The sequence below is a fragment of the Callospermophilus lateralis genome, chromosome 6, assembly GCF_048772815.1.
Source record: "Callospermophilus lateralis isolate mCalLat2 chromosome 6, mCalLat2.hap1, whole genome shotgun sequence".
NCBI lineage: Eukaryota > Metazoa > Chordata > Mammalia > Rodentia > Sciuridae > Callospermophilus > Callospermophilus lateralis.
Genome location: NC_135310.1, coordinates 99,439,412 through 99,454,275, shown reverse-complemented (window position 1 = coordinate 99,454,275; position 14,864 = coordinate 99,439,412). Strand labels below are relative to the sequence as shown.

The following is a 14,864-nucleotide window of genomic DNA, read 5'->3' as shown; positions in this document are numbered from 1 at the left end:
TCCAGGGAGGCAGAGGGGCTGAAGTCTGAGTTGACACCCATTTCCAAGGATCTAATCAGTCATACCTATGTAATTAAAGCCTCCTTTAAAACATAAAAGAACTGGGTTCTGGGAGCTTCAGGATAGCTGAACACATGGAAGTTCTGGAGAGTGACCTGCCCAGAGGAGCGAGGGAGTACTATGCCCCTTCTCCCCTACCTCACTCTGTGCATCTCTTCCATTGGCTGTTCAATATCCTCTGTAATACCCTTATAATAAATGGGTGAATATAAATAAACTATTTCCCCAAATTATGTGAGTTGCTCTAGCAAATTAATTGAATCTGAGGTAATCATGGGAACCTCAATTTATAGCTGGTTGGTCAGAAGTACAGGTCTCAAAGTGGGAACTGTGATTGGCATGTGAAGTGAAGGAGGCAGTCTTATGGGACTGTAGCATCTGATGCCTTGCCAGGTAGACAGTGTTAGGTTTATAGAAAGCTCAGCTGATTTCCACTGAAACACTGCTGGTGTGTGGGAAAAACCCTTCTGTATCAGTTCACAAAAATAGTCTGTGTTGGGCTGGGGATGTGGCTCAAGTGGTAATGCATTCACCTGGCATGCGCGGGGCGCTGGGTTCGATCCTCAGCATCACATAAAAATAAAATAAAGATGTTGTGTTCAAAAACTAAATAAATAAATATTTAAAAATTCTCTCTCTCTGTTAAAAAAAGAAAAAGAAATAGTCTGTGTTGTGTTTAGTGCTGTGTGAGAAAAACACTCAGGTTTTCCTGTCTTTTGGAGGAGGTAATTGGTCATGAGAGTGGAGCCCTCTTGAGTAGGACTGTTGTCCTTATAAGAAGGACATGAGAGAGATGATCCCTCTCCACCATTCTCTACCATGCAAGGAAGGATCCATCAAGAAAGTGGCCATCCGTAAGTCAGGAATAAGGCCCTTGCCAGGACCATGACTTACTGGCACCCTGATCTTGCACTTCTAGACTCCAAAACTATATTTGTTGTTTAAGCCATCCACTCTATGCCTTCTTATAACAGCAGCCTGAACGAAGACACTATTTGTTCTGTATTTCTTAGTGAAAAATATTTTTACTGAACTAAATTCTTTATTTTAGTGGCCAAAACATATTTTAGAAAAAGCTACAAAACAAAATCTACTATGTACTTATTTTTTTTAAGTTGCTGGTCTTCTTAGAAGTCAGAAAGATCTTTGAGAAATTCCTCTGATTCCTCTGTATCCTAAATACAGTTTCACACATTATGAAATAATGCCAGAGAGAAACTTCAAAGTCTTAAGGTAACATGAAATTTAAACAACTAAAAATGAAACTATGTACCCTCCTTAACAATGGTGGTTGCAAGGGTGTGGGAGGGACTAAAATGGCTCTTCAAATAACAAAAATACAATTAAGATAGTCTTTTTCTTTCAAGTCCCAATATCAGTGGTCTCTGTGTGGATGTACGAGATGGGGACAGAGGAACAAAATGCTAAAACTGCCGTTCATACTTTCACCTTATATCTTAAAATTCTGTTTTGTTTTTATATAATTATAATACGTGTGAAAATACAGTAATATGTGCATATAATTTATAAGTATATGTGTTTATAGAGGGGGCAGGTTGAAATTATTTATTGTTACAGGCATCTGATCAAAGTTTGGATGAAAAAAGTATCCCCCCTCTACAGAGTGGCTTTTGAAGCATAGAGTTCTATTCTTCTTTTCACATAAAATTTCCACTCAGATTTTACTTCATGCTTTATCTTGGTGAAATATATGTCCAATCACCTGCTGTGAACATTATTTTTTTTAAATTTAACACATGCACATATAGAAATATATGATTCCCATATCCTGCATAACCATTTCACAGAGAAGGACCACAAGTAATACAATATATACATTTTCTCTATGTTTTTTAGAATATCTGCCTTTAGAATTTACCTATGAGAAAGGAAACAAGAAAATGAATTTCTTACCCAGAGTTTTCTGGATCTCGTTTTTGGCTGGAAGTGAAGATCCCCCGGAATCTAGAAGTACTTCAGCTGTTTTTTTCAGTTTCTCTATAGCAACCTGCTGACTTGATATCTGTCCTTGCAGAGCCTATGGGATTAAACATTTTCCAATTATACTCAAGAAGACTAAATAACAGTTTTCCAATATGGAAAAAATGATTTACAATATGATAAAGTTAAACCATACAGAGTAAACTTTCCATCGTATAAACTTTCATCATTATAAACTTACTCTGGAGTTCTTAGAATAAGGCTATTATAAAGCTGCATTAGCCAGAAAAGCATCAGCCAGCCTGAATAACAAAAAAATCAGTCTTGAAATAAACTATCAGCCTATGTTCCTAATAATGTTCCAGTTCCTAACCTTAGAATCCTCTTAACTGTAGCCCAGGTTCTCCTTTAATCCTCATTTCTAGGCTTTGACAACAACTCTATTACCAAAGACATCCAGGACCATCTCTGACTCCAGGTAAGGAGAAGTTAAGGACTTCCACACCAGTAGGACCTGACTCAATACCAAGTTATATTTATGTTTGTTGATACAATAAAAGTTAGCAAACATCTATCAAGAAGCCTTGCTATATTCCATGAACACAAAAATAAAATAGAAACAAATCTTACAGGAATTGTAGTGTAAGGCAGGAAGTGACAAGCACCAAATATGAGTAGGGAAAAAATGCTACTGCAAGTTGAGGGACAGAGCAATTAGAGAGGGAAACAGGGCCACTGCCATAGTGGTGCCACTGCAATGGGGCCTGTGGAAAGTGTGGATGTGGGGAGGGAGAGCACCCCCCTAGAACAATCAGAAGGCACAAGGGTGGGGGCATAACAGAAATCAGGCTGGAAAGGCCTCAAAAGCCAGGCCAAGGACTTGCTGTTGTATCTCACAGCAATGCAGACTTATTCAGGGCTTTTGATTAAGTGTCAAAATGTTCAGGGCTGTCCTATAGGAAGGCTAAATTTGTAGCAATTCATGGGAAAAACCCAGTGGTGGGGGAAAAAGCAAGCAGAGACCAGTCAGGTGAGGACCACTGAGGACTGAGCACCACTGCACTATCTGGTCTTTCGGGGCTGACAAAGTACAATGTGAGTCGGGAATGTCTGAGGACTCAGGACCAATACAGTAGTGGCTAACTACAGTGATTTTTCAAATGAAATAAAATAAAATTTAAAATTCGATTTCTCAATTACAGAGCAAAATAGCCCCCAGTGACTAGTGGTTGCCATGGTAGGCAGAGCAAATGACAGAACACCTATCATCACAAAATGCCCCATTGACAGGCAGGAATAAAGCACAGAAGGAGCCAAGAGGAGAGAAGTAGCCTGAGTTTTTATGCCCAGGTAACACAATTGTGTTCACAAATTTATAAGCCTATTTGGGAGTTCATGACTTCAAAGAGCTTTCTGGACTTTATACAGAAAGAAAAAGCAAAGCTGGCAATGGAGGAGACCCCGAACACAAATGGCACTAGATATAAAGCAGAAATCAAGACCCATGAGGAGACCACTACTGGAGAAAGTCTAGAAACACCAGAGAAGGAGATTAAGCAGCACCATGATGGATACTTTTGTTTATATGACAGGGAGAGGAGACTGCACAAATGTGATCAAATAGGTAGAAATGGGCCCAGAGTAATTCTGACCCCAAGGAGAGAGAAAAATGGGAAAGTGTCAACTGGTTCAGAAATATCATGTAAGGCAAATGATAACAAACCCTTGAATTTGCAGCACAGAGGTACCTGCAGATCTGAGTGAGCAAATGCAATTCAACTGTGAGAATGAGGAAAAATGGTGGGAGCAGAAAGTCTCCCAGAAGCTAGTTCTAGATTCCTAACACTCCTGACAGACCTCTGCCCAAGTGGGATGGCAGGCCCCACGCTTGGCTTATCTTCATTCACCAAGGTACTTGAGCTCTACTCTGCCCAGAATTCAGATCTCAAATTCCCATTGTCTAAATGGAGATTAACTCATCTCTGGTCATGGGCCCAGGTTTCCAACCGCTTCTTGAATGTTTCCATCTGGGTGTAAACAGCAACCTTAACACTCATTAAAAAAAAAAAAAAAAAAAATCAAAATCTGAACTCATCATCTCACTCCCCACACCTGTACCTCCTCCTAGGTTAAATCTAATTACCTGAGAACTAAACCTGGAACTACTTCTAGACTCCATCCTCTCTTAAACCTTTTCCATGTGCAGATCAACCATCAAGTCCAGACAGTTTACATGCTTTACACTTTTTTAAAGTCAGACCCCTGCTCTGCAGTCTTCAGATCACTGCAGGGTATTCCCTCATGTGGATCACTGAAGAATGACTCCTAACTGTGCACCTGTCTCCAACAACTCCCCTGAGAGAGACCCTTATGTGTTTTATCTAAAGTAGCTTATCTAACCTAATTGCTGTTCCAGGAACTTCCAGGCTAAGATTTGTTCCAGGCTAAGATTTGAGCATGCTATAAAGGGCTCAAAGTAATTTATTCCCCCATTCTATCTGCAATCTCCTCTTCCTCCATTTCCTGTTCCAGAAATGCCCAACAACACAGCTATTTCTTAGCTATTTGCTCATGCTGGACCCAATGCCTTCACATCTATACACACTGGCCTCTTATGTAACCTGCACACCCCTCCTCCTCACCTAGTTGTGTAAGTGCTCTCCTGGGAACTCCCATAAACATACTGTGAATGTTATTGCCTTGATCTGTCTCTTCTATCAAACTGCCACCTATCTGAGAACTAGGAATTCATCCTAATCAGCTTTTTATTATCCATGCATAGCCCAGCATTTACCATATAGCAGGCCTTGATTAAAGTTTCTGGAATAAGTGAGTGAACAAATAAGTAAATAAATGAAAATATCAAGTGTAAGACCTAAAAGGCCTTCTGATATGTCATTTTTTTTCATTATTTAAAATAAGTGCTTAAACCTAATGACAGAAACTTGAACTAATCTTTATAACACAAGAAACTCTAATACACACAGGCAGTCCACGTAGAAGTAGAAAGGCCCTCCCAACCCTGGCCAATAAGGAATCTGTGGTCAGAGTAACAGATCTGACTTGCTTCCGGAGGAAAGAATCTACATCAGAGTAGATGTATTTGGGAAATTCTCCCAGAGACATAGTAACAAAAAGTGGAGGAAATTCCTGGAGACATGAACTTTACCTATAATCAGACTGAAATCTGGGCCATAGGGACAGCTTATTTATATCACATGTTTATTTAAAAGATGAAAAATAAAGTTAAGGACATTGGTTGTTGTTGTTGTTGTTGTTATATTTGAGTTCCCCAAGGACAGAGACAGGGTTTTAACAAACCTTAACAATGTCTTTACAAAACTTAACAATGGACCCAGAATGCAAACATTTACTGAAAAGAGTAAATATATGTAAAAGTTATGTATAACTTTTATATGGTTCTATAAAAACATCCAGTGCCAACCAGGCTTGCACTATTATCTTTTTTAAAAAACATCAGAAATTTATTAGTTGCTCAAAACATTACACTGATCTTGACATATCATATATCATACATTTGTTTCAAATAGGGTATGAATTCTTATTATTCCCACGTGTACAGATTGCAGGATCACATTAGTTATACCACCACATTTATACATACTTCCATACTAGTGTCTGTTGTGTTCTGCTGCCCTTCCTATCCCCTTCCTGTCCCCCCTCCCCTCCCCTTCCTCTAACCCATCTACCGTAACTCATTTCTCTTTCTCTCTCTCTTATTTTTTTTTCTCCCCTTCGCCTCACATCCTCTTATATGTATTTTTGTATAACAATGTGGGTCTCCTTCCATCTTCCATGCAATTCCCCTTCTCTCTTCCATTCCCTCCCACCTCTCGTCCCTGTTTGATGGTAATCTTCTTCTCATGCTCTTCCTCCCTGCTTTGTTTTGAGTGACCACCCTTATATCAAAGAAGACATTCGGCATTTGTTTTTTTAGGGATTGGCTGACTTCACTTAGCATAATCTGCTCTAATGCCATCCCTTTTCCTGCAAATGCCATGATTTTGTTATTTTTTAGTGCTGAGTAATATTCCATTGTGTGTAAATACCACATTTTTAAAATCTATTCATCTATTGAAAGGTATCTAGGTTGGTTCCACAGTCTAGCTATTGTGAATTGTGCTGCTATGAACATTGATGAAGCTGTATCCCTGTAGTATGCTCTTTTTAGGTCTTTTGGGAATAGTCCTAGAAGGGGAATAGCTGGGTTGAATAGTGGTTCCATTCCCAGCTTTCCGAGGAATCTCCATATCTTAACATGCATATTATCTTAACATGAAGGAATGGATTATAAAGAATCTCCCTTCTTCACTTCTCCTCAAAATGTCCCATTCCTTTGCTCTCCGTAACAAAATAAAAAAGAGTTAACATGTATAAGGTTGTAATGTAATGAGAATCATGTTTTACACAACTACTTTGTAACAAAACTGAAAATTAAATTATTTAAATATATGTCTTATTTTGAATAGATTCCAATGGAATTAGCATCCGTGACACAGAATACAAGATTATGACCTTGGTCTTCTTGCCTGCACCAGAACAGGATGGAGCCTATGAAGCTGAGGGTCCTTTTCCAGGTCATAAAACTTTCCTGGCTTACCACCACCAGGCTCAGTGCAAGCCTCAAAGGGCTACATCATTGGTCAACATGATCTGGCCCTGTGGCCAATTCCAAACCTGGGCTTCCAGGCTGGTCTCCGAATCCTGCCTTCTATGCCTCTGAAGGGGCTAAAATCTTGTTTTATCCAGTGATTTCTCTGGAGGGGATCTTGAGAAGTGTCCTTGTAGCCTAGTGGTATCTGACTACTGAAAACACAGCTAATAGGTTTTGTTTTGTTTTTTTAAACAAGGCCAATAACAACATGCTATTGGATAGAAATATTTCAAATGAACTAATGAGGCCCGCCAAAATTACATTTGTTACACAACAGAATATAAGAAGAAGCATGTAAGGGCAGGAAAGATTGATTTTTATACAGGTGCAGTTGTACACACCTATAATCCCAGCTACTCAGAAGGCTGAGGCAGGAGGATTCCAAGTTTGATGTCAGCTGGGCAACTTAGTGAGACTGTGTCTCAAAATAGAAAATAATTTTTCTAAAAAGCTAAGGATATAGTTCAGTAACAGAGCACCCAACTTGAATTCAATCCCTAGTACTGGGAAAAAAAAATCTGTAGTAGTCTTAAGTGTTTATCTTATTATTGAAAGAAATAATCATTAAATATTAATAGATACAAAAGAAAAAGACTACCTAATCCTCATAAAAATCCTTACTATATATGGAGATCATCTGTGAGAAAAACAAAACATATGCTGGGAACAGCTTCAACTGCACATTTAATTTTTAAAGTTATGCTGTGACTTAATTAAAATTCATTCTCCTTTGAGGTAGCTCTCTCCTCTTTGCATTTCTTTGACTGCCTTTAGACTTGAGGAGCTTTTTTCAACACTAACCAAATAACTTTTTTCTGTTCTAAAATTAATCTCTGTATCAGTTTAATTAAAAAGCTTAGCTATCCTTTGGGTCTTTCTTTTTTTTTTTTTATTTTGCTCTAGTTACATAAAAAATACTTTTATATAGGCCGTAATCCATTTCCTAACACAAATCTAACTTTAAAAAATTATATTTTTACACTAGAAACACCTAACTTAAAAGATATTTCTATTATACTAAAATGCCTAACTTTCTAATTAAACGTAATATCATCAATCTTAGTTAAACTATTGGCATTTCTCATCAAAACAATAGCCTTAAGTGCCACAGGATCTCCTCTGCCGTTGGCATTTATGCTGCCCTTGAACATATAATCAGTGGGAACTGAAAACTTAATTAAGAACCAAACAAAAATCAGGACTGAAAATGCACACTGAAGGAAGGCAGCAACCACAGGGGGGCTGCATTAGTCTGGGGACACCTACCTGGCCCAGGATACTGCCTGGTGTGCAGGTCAGATGGGGTGAACGCTCCAGCCCAGGAAAGCAGCAGTGAACTTGGCCCTCTACCCACTCCCTGCTCCCAGCCTTCACTTCCACCCACTCCACAAATGTCTTACTGCTTGGCTTTGATCTGCCATATTTACTTTAGCTAAGCAATCACCAGTCTCAGGCAATACTTGACTTTAAGCTCAACTAATAGGGGACCTGTTTTCCTTGTTAATGGCACAATGGTGGTTCATGATACTGTAATGAACATGCAATTATATTCTAAAAGGCAGTGTACTGAAAATCTTTTGTTTATTTTCTAGCGAGGGTAGCAATTAGTTGCTGCCACCCCCAGCTAAAAGAAATCATTGAATAGTTTATGAATTAGAACTTTCTAATTCAAAATTATTGATTGTTTCTAATAAGAATAAAATATTTTAAAAACATTCTCTCTCCTTACATTAGAATTCTAAAATATGCTTTAAATTTAAGAAACAGATTTTCTCCGACACTGTGGTCTGAATGATTATACAATTATGATATCAAGCTTGCATTTCTGAAAAGACAGGGAGACAGTTTGCTTTGCTTTTGTGGTGCTGGGGGTCAAATTAAGGAACTTGCACATGCTACCTAACTGTGCTACAGTAAGCAAGCCCCCCAACCCACAGGCAGATATTTTGAGAACTGTGCTGAGTAAAAATTGAAGTCTATATTTCTAGGAATCACGAGGATACTCAACAAAAACCCCAGTCCTGGCCCTTGAGAACTTTGTCTGATAGTGGGATCCCTTATTCCCCCTACCTGCCCATTTTTGAACAAATATTTATTGAGTGCCTACTTTAGTCCAGGTAACAGTCCAAGCACTAGGAACATAGCAATGTACAAAACTAAAACACCTATCCTCACAGAACTTAATTCTAATAGAGGAATAAACAAAGGAACAAGATACACAAAGAGGCCTGGACAATTCTGGGTTTTACTTGAAGAGACTGGATAGTGCAGATACCCATAAGGGCAATGTGAAACCAGCTGAGTAACTCTGGGCAAGGGAGGAGACTGTGGAGAATCAAAGTCATAGCTCCCTCTTGAGGGAGAAGCATATTCTTCCCATCCTTCATTCCTCTACTCAAGGTAAAACAATCCCAAAAGTATGAGAAACTATTTGATGGTCCTTCTTGCTTTTCTCTTTCTTTCTCTTTTTTTTCTTTCTTACCTTGGTCTCTTCTAACTGCCTCTGCAGATTTTTGGGGTCCACAGCAATAGGTTCAAGTAAATGTTTGCTCGCTATGGCCTCACAGGCCTCAAGCCCAGAAAGAAGTCCGCATGAAGCATCTTCGTAGTGTTGATATTTGTCCACCAGATCTTTAAGATTATTTCCAAGAACATTGCACTAAAAAAACAAGAGGCAGAATGCAAGGGAGATTAAAACCTACTATCTTCTCCCATGTCAAATAACTCTAGGACCTATGAACTATGTAACTTGAGAAACAAAGGAATTCAACCAAAGTTGTAGAGCTGAGGTTCCCCCCCACCCTATACATGAAGAAGTCAAAAAGCAACTCTAAAAACAAGGAAATAGTCAGTAGATTTGTATGAATTCAAATGAAGGATAAAGATATCAATCATCAGAGCAGATTTGCCAGGGCACATTCCCTGAGTATTATACACCATGTGTTTAAATTTGTATTTGATGAAAAGATTTACAAATGCTTAATAAATCATTTCCAAATATCGTATAAGATTGAGTGACACAAATAGAAGAGTGTACAGTAAGAGTCAGTGATACTTTTAAAAGCACTTATGCCCTTTGCCAGTCTATGCACTGACACTGAAAACGGAAATAGTGCTTAGGTGGTTGTTGTTGTTTCTAAACAAAACTACTTAACTTGTCCACAGATGTTAAAAAAAAGTGAGGGGAGGCAACAAAACAGCGTGTAAGTAATTAAGTATGCAAATAATGTACTCATCAAATATATCTGTGGGGCAGTCTTACATTTGATAAGAAAGCAGTTCCCAAGCTTGAGGCCAACAGCCCCTTTTAGTTTAGTTACACGTGATCCCCATCTGGTGGTCATATTATATATGACAGTGGTGATCTATGGCTTCCTGTAAATCCCTGTCAAAACTGAGTAACTTTAGGGAACAGGTTGTGGCTCAGTGGTGGAGGGCTTATCTCACATGTGTAGGGCACTGGGTTCAATCCTCAACACCACATACATAAAATAAATAAAATAAAGGCATTAAGTCCATGTTCAACTAAAAATTTAAAAAAAAAACTAAGTAACTTTAAACCCCTAAACTTTAAACACCTCTGTCAGTAGAAAAGCAAATAAATAAAACTTAAACTATGCTTTCCCCTGAATCATTTTTTAGGCTTCCTGCTTCTAAATTCAAAATAAAAGTTACAAGGACAGCATGAAAACTATAACCATAGATTGATCTTTCCCCTAAAAAAATTTTTTTAAAAAAAAAATTACCTTAGAGTAGAGAGACCTGAAGCGATCAGTAGCATGATCCAGTTTGCTCTGGACTTCTTTGTAGGTTGCAGAAGTGTCAATATTTTCCTTGCTAACCTTGCCTCCCTCTTTCTTGCTGCAAGATTTGGCAGCTTCCAACACCCTGTTTCCAGAAATTGTGATGTACCTCAGGTCACCTTTGTGAGAAATGACATCTTCTGAGAAACTCTTCTGCCTCTTCAACTTGGCCATTAAGCCACTGAAGTCATCTGCACCTGCTTCCAGGTTTTCAAGCTCTTGCTCTGACTGCTGGAGCCAGTGCTCAAACTCGCTATAATCAGTATCAAACTTCTCTAACTCTTCCTGCAGGGAGTGTGTTAACTTCATTTTCTTCTCAGACTCAGCCAGTGCAGTTTCATAATGTACCTTCAGTTCCTTCATGTTCTTTTGCAGTTTCTCTTTTTCCTCAGGAGAGAGATAGTGGCCCTGTTTTTCGAGCAGTGCTTGTGCAGACTGCGTGGCTATGATGACTGCTTGGTGCTGAGAGATGATCTTTTCGTGTTGGGCCTAAGTGAAAACAAATTGACCATAATTTTAAAGCTCTCTGGAGCTCCCTGTGGCCTCAGGGCTGACAGGTGTCAGTGACAAAGGGCTTTGTGCCCCGCTTCTCAAGCCGTACAATATTCTCCTTTGTTGAATTTCAGAACAGCAAGAATTGTATTTTGATCTCCCTAATCTTATTTTTTTAAGAAAATTTCTATACTTCTCTAATAAGTACTATAAACTAATCACAGAGGACAAATGTTTTTGAGAAGCTGGGGAAAAACATAACAAATTTCTATTCAAATTCTAAAGGAAGCAGGTATAATCTAATCACATTTTACTCATTGATCCCTGACAGCTACCCAAGAGGGACTGATAAAGTCTTTACCTTATTATTGAGTAAATGATTTTTAAAAAAAATTAGGAAATGATCTCGATAAAACATTTAGTTAGGGAAAAAATAACTTGCAATTTTAAAATAATAAAAACATTTTTGTAATAATTATACATGAACGATACACAGAGAAGCCAAATAGAAGTTAAAGGAGCAGATATAATAAAAGAAAATACTGGAGTGACTTAGCATCACTGGACTTCAGTTTCCAGGCTGTGGAAATGGAGACAATAACCTCTGTAAAGCACAGATTTACTGTGAAGAGCATATGTGATCCATACCAAGACTACTTCCTGCAGACACTGATAGGCAGTAGGTCCAGTCATTTCCATAACCAAAGGCAACACTGAGACAAGATCATTTATGTGACACTTTAAGAATGGTTCTTCAAAGGTTGCCTTTGATCCTGTAGTAGACATCCATCCTAGCTTTAATTAAAACTGTTTGGGGTTTTTTGAAGGGCTTTTTTTTTTTTTTTTTTTTTTTAAATAATCTCCTTTCAACAACAGCCTGCACTGTCTAGATGAGCTGAGCTCAGAAAAGGTACAAGTGAGCTCAGGACTGCTCAGCAAGCCAGTCTGCAAATATAGATTCAAACCTATCAGAGTGACTGAGGACAAAGCTAAATTTTAATCCAAACCCTCTCCCTTACAACATGTATAACTTGGGCAAGCTACTTGAGCTCTGTAAGTCACAGTTTTCCTGTAAAATGAAAATAAAAACCTTGAAGAGTAACTGGGAGGACCAAATGAGGTAAGGAAGAAAGAGTGAAGAGTATCTGGCCTATCGTAATTGTCCCATGAATGTCAACTGTTACTATGGGCTCGGTTACTTGCTTATGCTACTGCCTCACTTATGTAGAGTGCGCCATCACTAATGAGTTCTCCTAATTTTTTTCTGACTCGTCTGTAATTCACTTAATCTATATTTAACATCAGGATAACAAAGGACTTCCTTTTCTGTGGCCATCAAGTCTTCATATGTGCTAGGTCATTTCTATTTTTACTGACCTGGAAACAGAATCTGAGGACACCACTATGTTTAAAGCCACATACCTTCACTTTCTGGTACTGCTGGTTCAGATTCTCCTCAGTGGTTCCAACATGCCCATCAAGGTCAGTTTCCAGCAAGTTACCATTGACTTCATCCTCTTCTCCCATCGCCGACCTCCCATCGCCTTCTTGAAAATGGGTCCCATTCTGCTCAATGACCTGCTTGTGTCTTGCCCCCGCCCTTTCTGAATCTTTGTCGACATTTGACAACCAGTCCAAAAGGTTTTCTATTTTGGTTTTGCTCTCTTCCAGCTGCTTCGCAGCGGCAACCTGGGCAGAGAAGGTTCACACAGGTATTATGACAGAAGGCCAAGGCATGGTTTTAAGATACCCACAGAATAAATAAATATTTCGATAATTTTAGATTTTAAAAATCGGCAGTGAAAAGTTTACACATTGAAATTAAACCTTAAAGCAACAGGCAGTTTACTCTGAAGTACTCATTGCTCTTAGAAATACATTCCAAAATTTTAATTACTATTGATGAGGGATCACACTCTCTACAAGTCCAGAGTCTCACAGCCCACTCAATTTTAAGAAGTGAAGCAAAGCCAATGTTCCAAGGCTTTTGTTGTATCTGGCCAGTTACAAACCTGAACACCCAGAATTCTAGTTCTTGGTGCTACTTACTGCTCACTACTACCCGATATCACTAAATAAAATCAAGTAGCTGCTATGTAATCATTTTTGACAAAGCAATAGTGAACCATGCATTTGAATAGGACCTTTTCAGTTTCTTCCTTGATTGCTGTCTTCACAACTTTATCCAGCTCCTTTTTCGATTGTTCTGCCTTTAAATTCAGCTGTTCACATTTTATCTTCGCTTCATTAAGTTTCTGTTCTATTAAAGCCTTATCTTCTTGGGACAGCTTTTCACCATTCTCTTTTAAGAAGTTCTCTGTGTTTTTCACTATTTCAGCCAATGCCTGTGCACTTCCCTGCATATCTTTCTGCAACTCCTGGAACATAAAAGTAAAAACAGTACATTATTATCGACTTCACTCTTTCAGAGCTATAATTCTTAGAAGGGAAAACAGAGAGTCTAGCACATGTAGTTTGACAAAGCATTTTGAAAATGTTTATTTGAATTGGTTTATAGCAATCACAAGACTTAACATAATTTTAAATCTCAACAAAGAGGAAAAGCATGAGATTTTCATGCTTAACAAAAAAAAATGTAGTTTGTGAAATTCTGAAAACATTGAAGTAGTCAGTATACATGCAAATTTGCATGTGCTGATTTTTTTTACAATTATACTTACAAAGTTTGTAAATACATAGTAATATTTATTCTGATGTTAAACATATATATGAGGGATATATATTTACTGCTCAGGATAAAAAGAAAATAGTTCCCCCAGTGAACTATGATACCTCCTTCTTTTAAACATCAGACCTTATAATATTTGCTTCTTTGACCTGACTGCCAGGAAGCTCAAAATTAAGATTTTTTCTCAGTAGTTTTCCCTTGTCTCAACAGAGGAGATTTTCCTATATAACTTTTTCTCTGTTATTGTGCATTTTAATTCTCTACATTATACTACATTTGAGTTTTAATATTATTTTTCTCCATATCTTAAGCCTCCTAAATTTTTCTGAGAAATATCTGAATTGAAAGAGATCCTATTTATTTAGTCATTACTGTGTGACACTATGCTCATGACTTAATTCAGAATATTTACTTAACTCTTATAATAATGTAGCAATGAAAATACAACCAATGAACAAACCAAGGCTCAAAAACATTAAGTTATGAAGCTAACAATAGGTATAATCTGGAATCTGAACAAACAGGTATCTAGTGAGTGAGAAAATTCTTTATCCTGATATCAAAATAAAGATATTCTTATCTGATGTTTTTAATTTGTTTTTCATCATCCTTCAATAAAAGGGAACAAATGACAGAGAAATACGGGAGGAAGTAGCAGCAGCTAAGAAAGTGAAAAACAAACAAGCAAACAAAAACCACAAAGTGATGGCTAATTTTTCCTGGTCTACAAGTGAGAAGTCTAACTTTAAATGGATTCAAATTTTAATTTACCACTCAAGCTATTTCTACCATCAAACCTCCTTTAATACCTCCTCCCATCCAGTTTCTTACCAAGAAAATTACCTGGCCTGCTCCAAGTTGGAAATCCAACTTTTAATATAAAATTTAAAGCTCAGGCCGGGAACCTCTAGGTATGCCTTGCTTCTGAAAAATCTAAAACTTTTCTATTTTTCAACTATCTTATTGCCTTCCAAATGACAGTAATCAAACCTAACATGAACACAGTTATTTTGTATTTTGCTAATACAAAACCAAGTTCTACCTCTTGCTTGGACTGGTACTTCTTCAACTCCACGGTGCCATCTCCAATCACAAAGGCTTCTTGGTGACCGATGAGGCGGTTCTCAGTCTGGGTGAGGAGATCACATATCCTTTGCAGTTTCTCTTTGTATTCCTGTTGACGCTCTGCCACAATCTAAAGTGG

The 14,864-nt window shown here is 38.0% G+C and overlaps 1 protein-coding gene across 11 annotated transcripts in view; it reads right to left on the bottom strand.

Moving 5' to 3' along the window:
* The window catches only part of Dst (dystonin), a 345,440-nt gene that overhangs the window by 107,335 nt on the left and 223,241 nt on the right, over positions 1 to 14,864 (bottom strand). For all 11 annotated transcript variants that reach the window (XM_076858540.2, XM_076858545.2, XM_076858542.2 and 8 more), the window contains 6 exons: positions 14,703 to 14,855; positions 13,116 to 13,349; positions 12,394 to 12,660; positions 10,423 to 10,968; positions 9,159 to 9,335; positions 1,975 to 2,098 (listed from right to left, as the gene is read on the bottom strand). In XM_076858540.2, the coding sequence (XP_076714655.2) occupies positions 1,975 to 2,098; positions 9,159 to 9,335; positions 10,423 to 10,968; positions 12,394 to 12,660; positions 13,116 to 13,349; positions 14,703 to 14,855 (1,501 nt within the window). The remainder of the gene's footprint in view (positions 1 to 1,974; positions 2,099 to 9,158; positions 9,336 to 10,422; positions 10,969 to 12,393; positions 12,661 to 13,115; positions 13,350 to 14,702; positions 14,856 to 14,864) is intronic.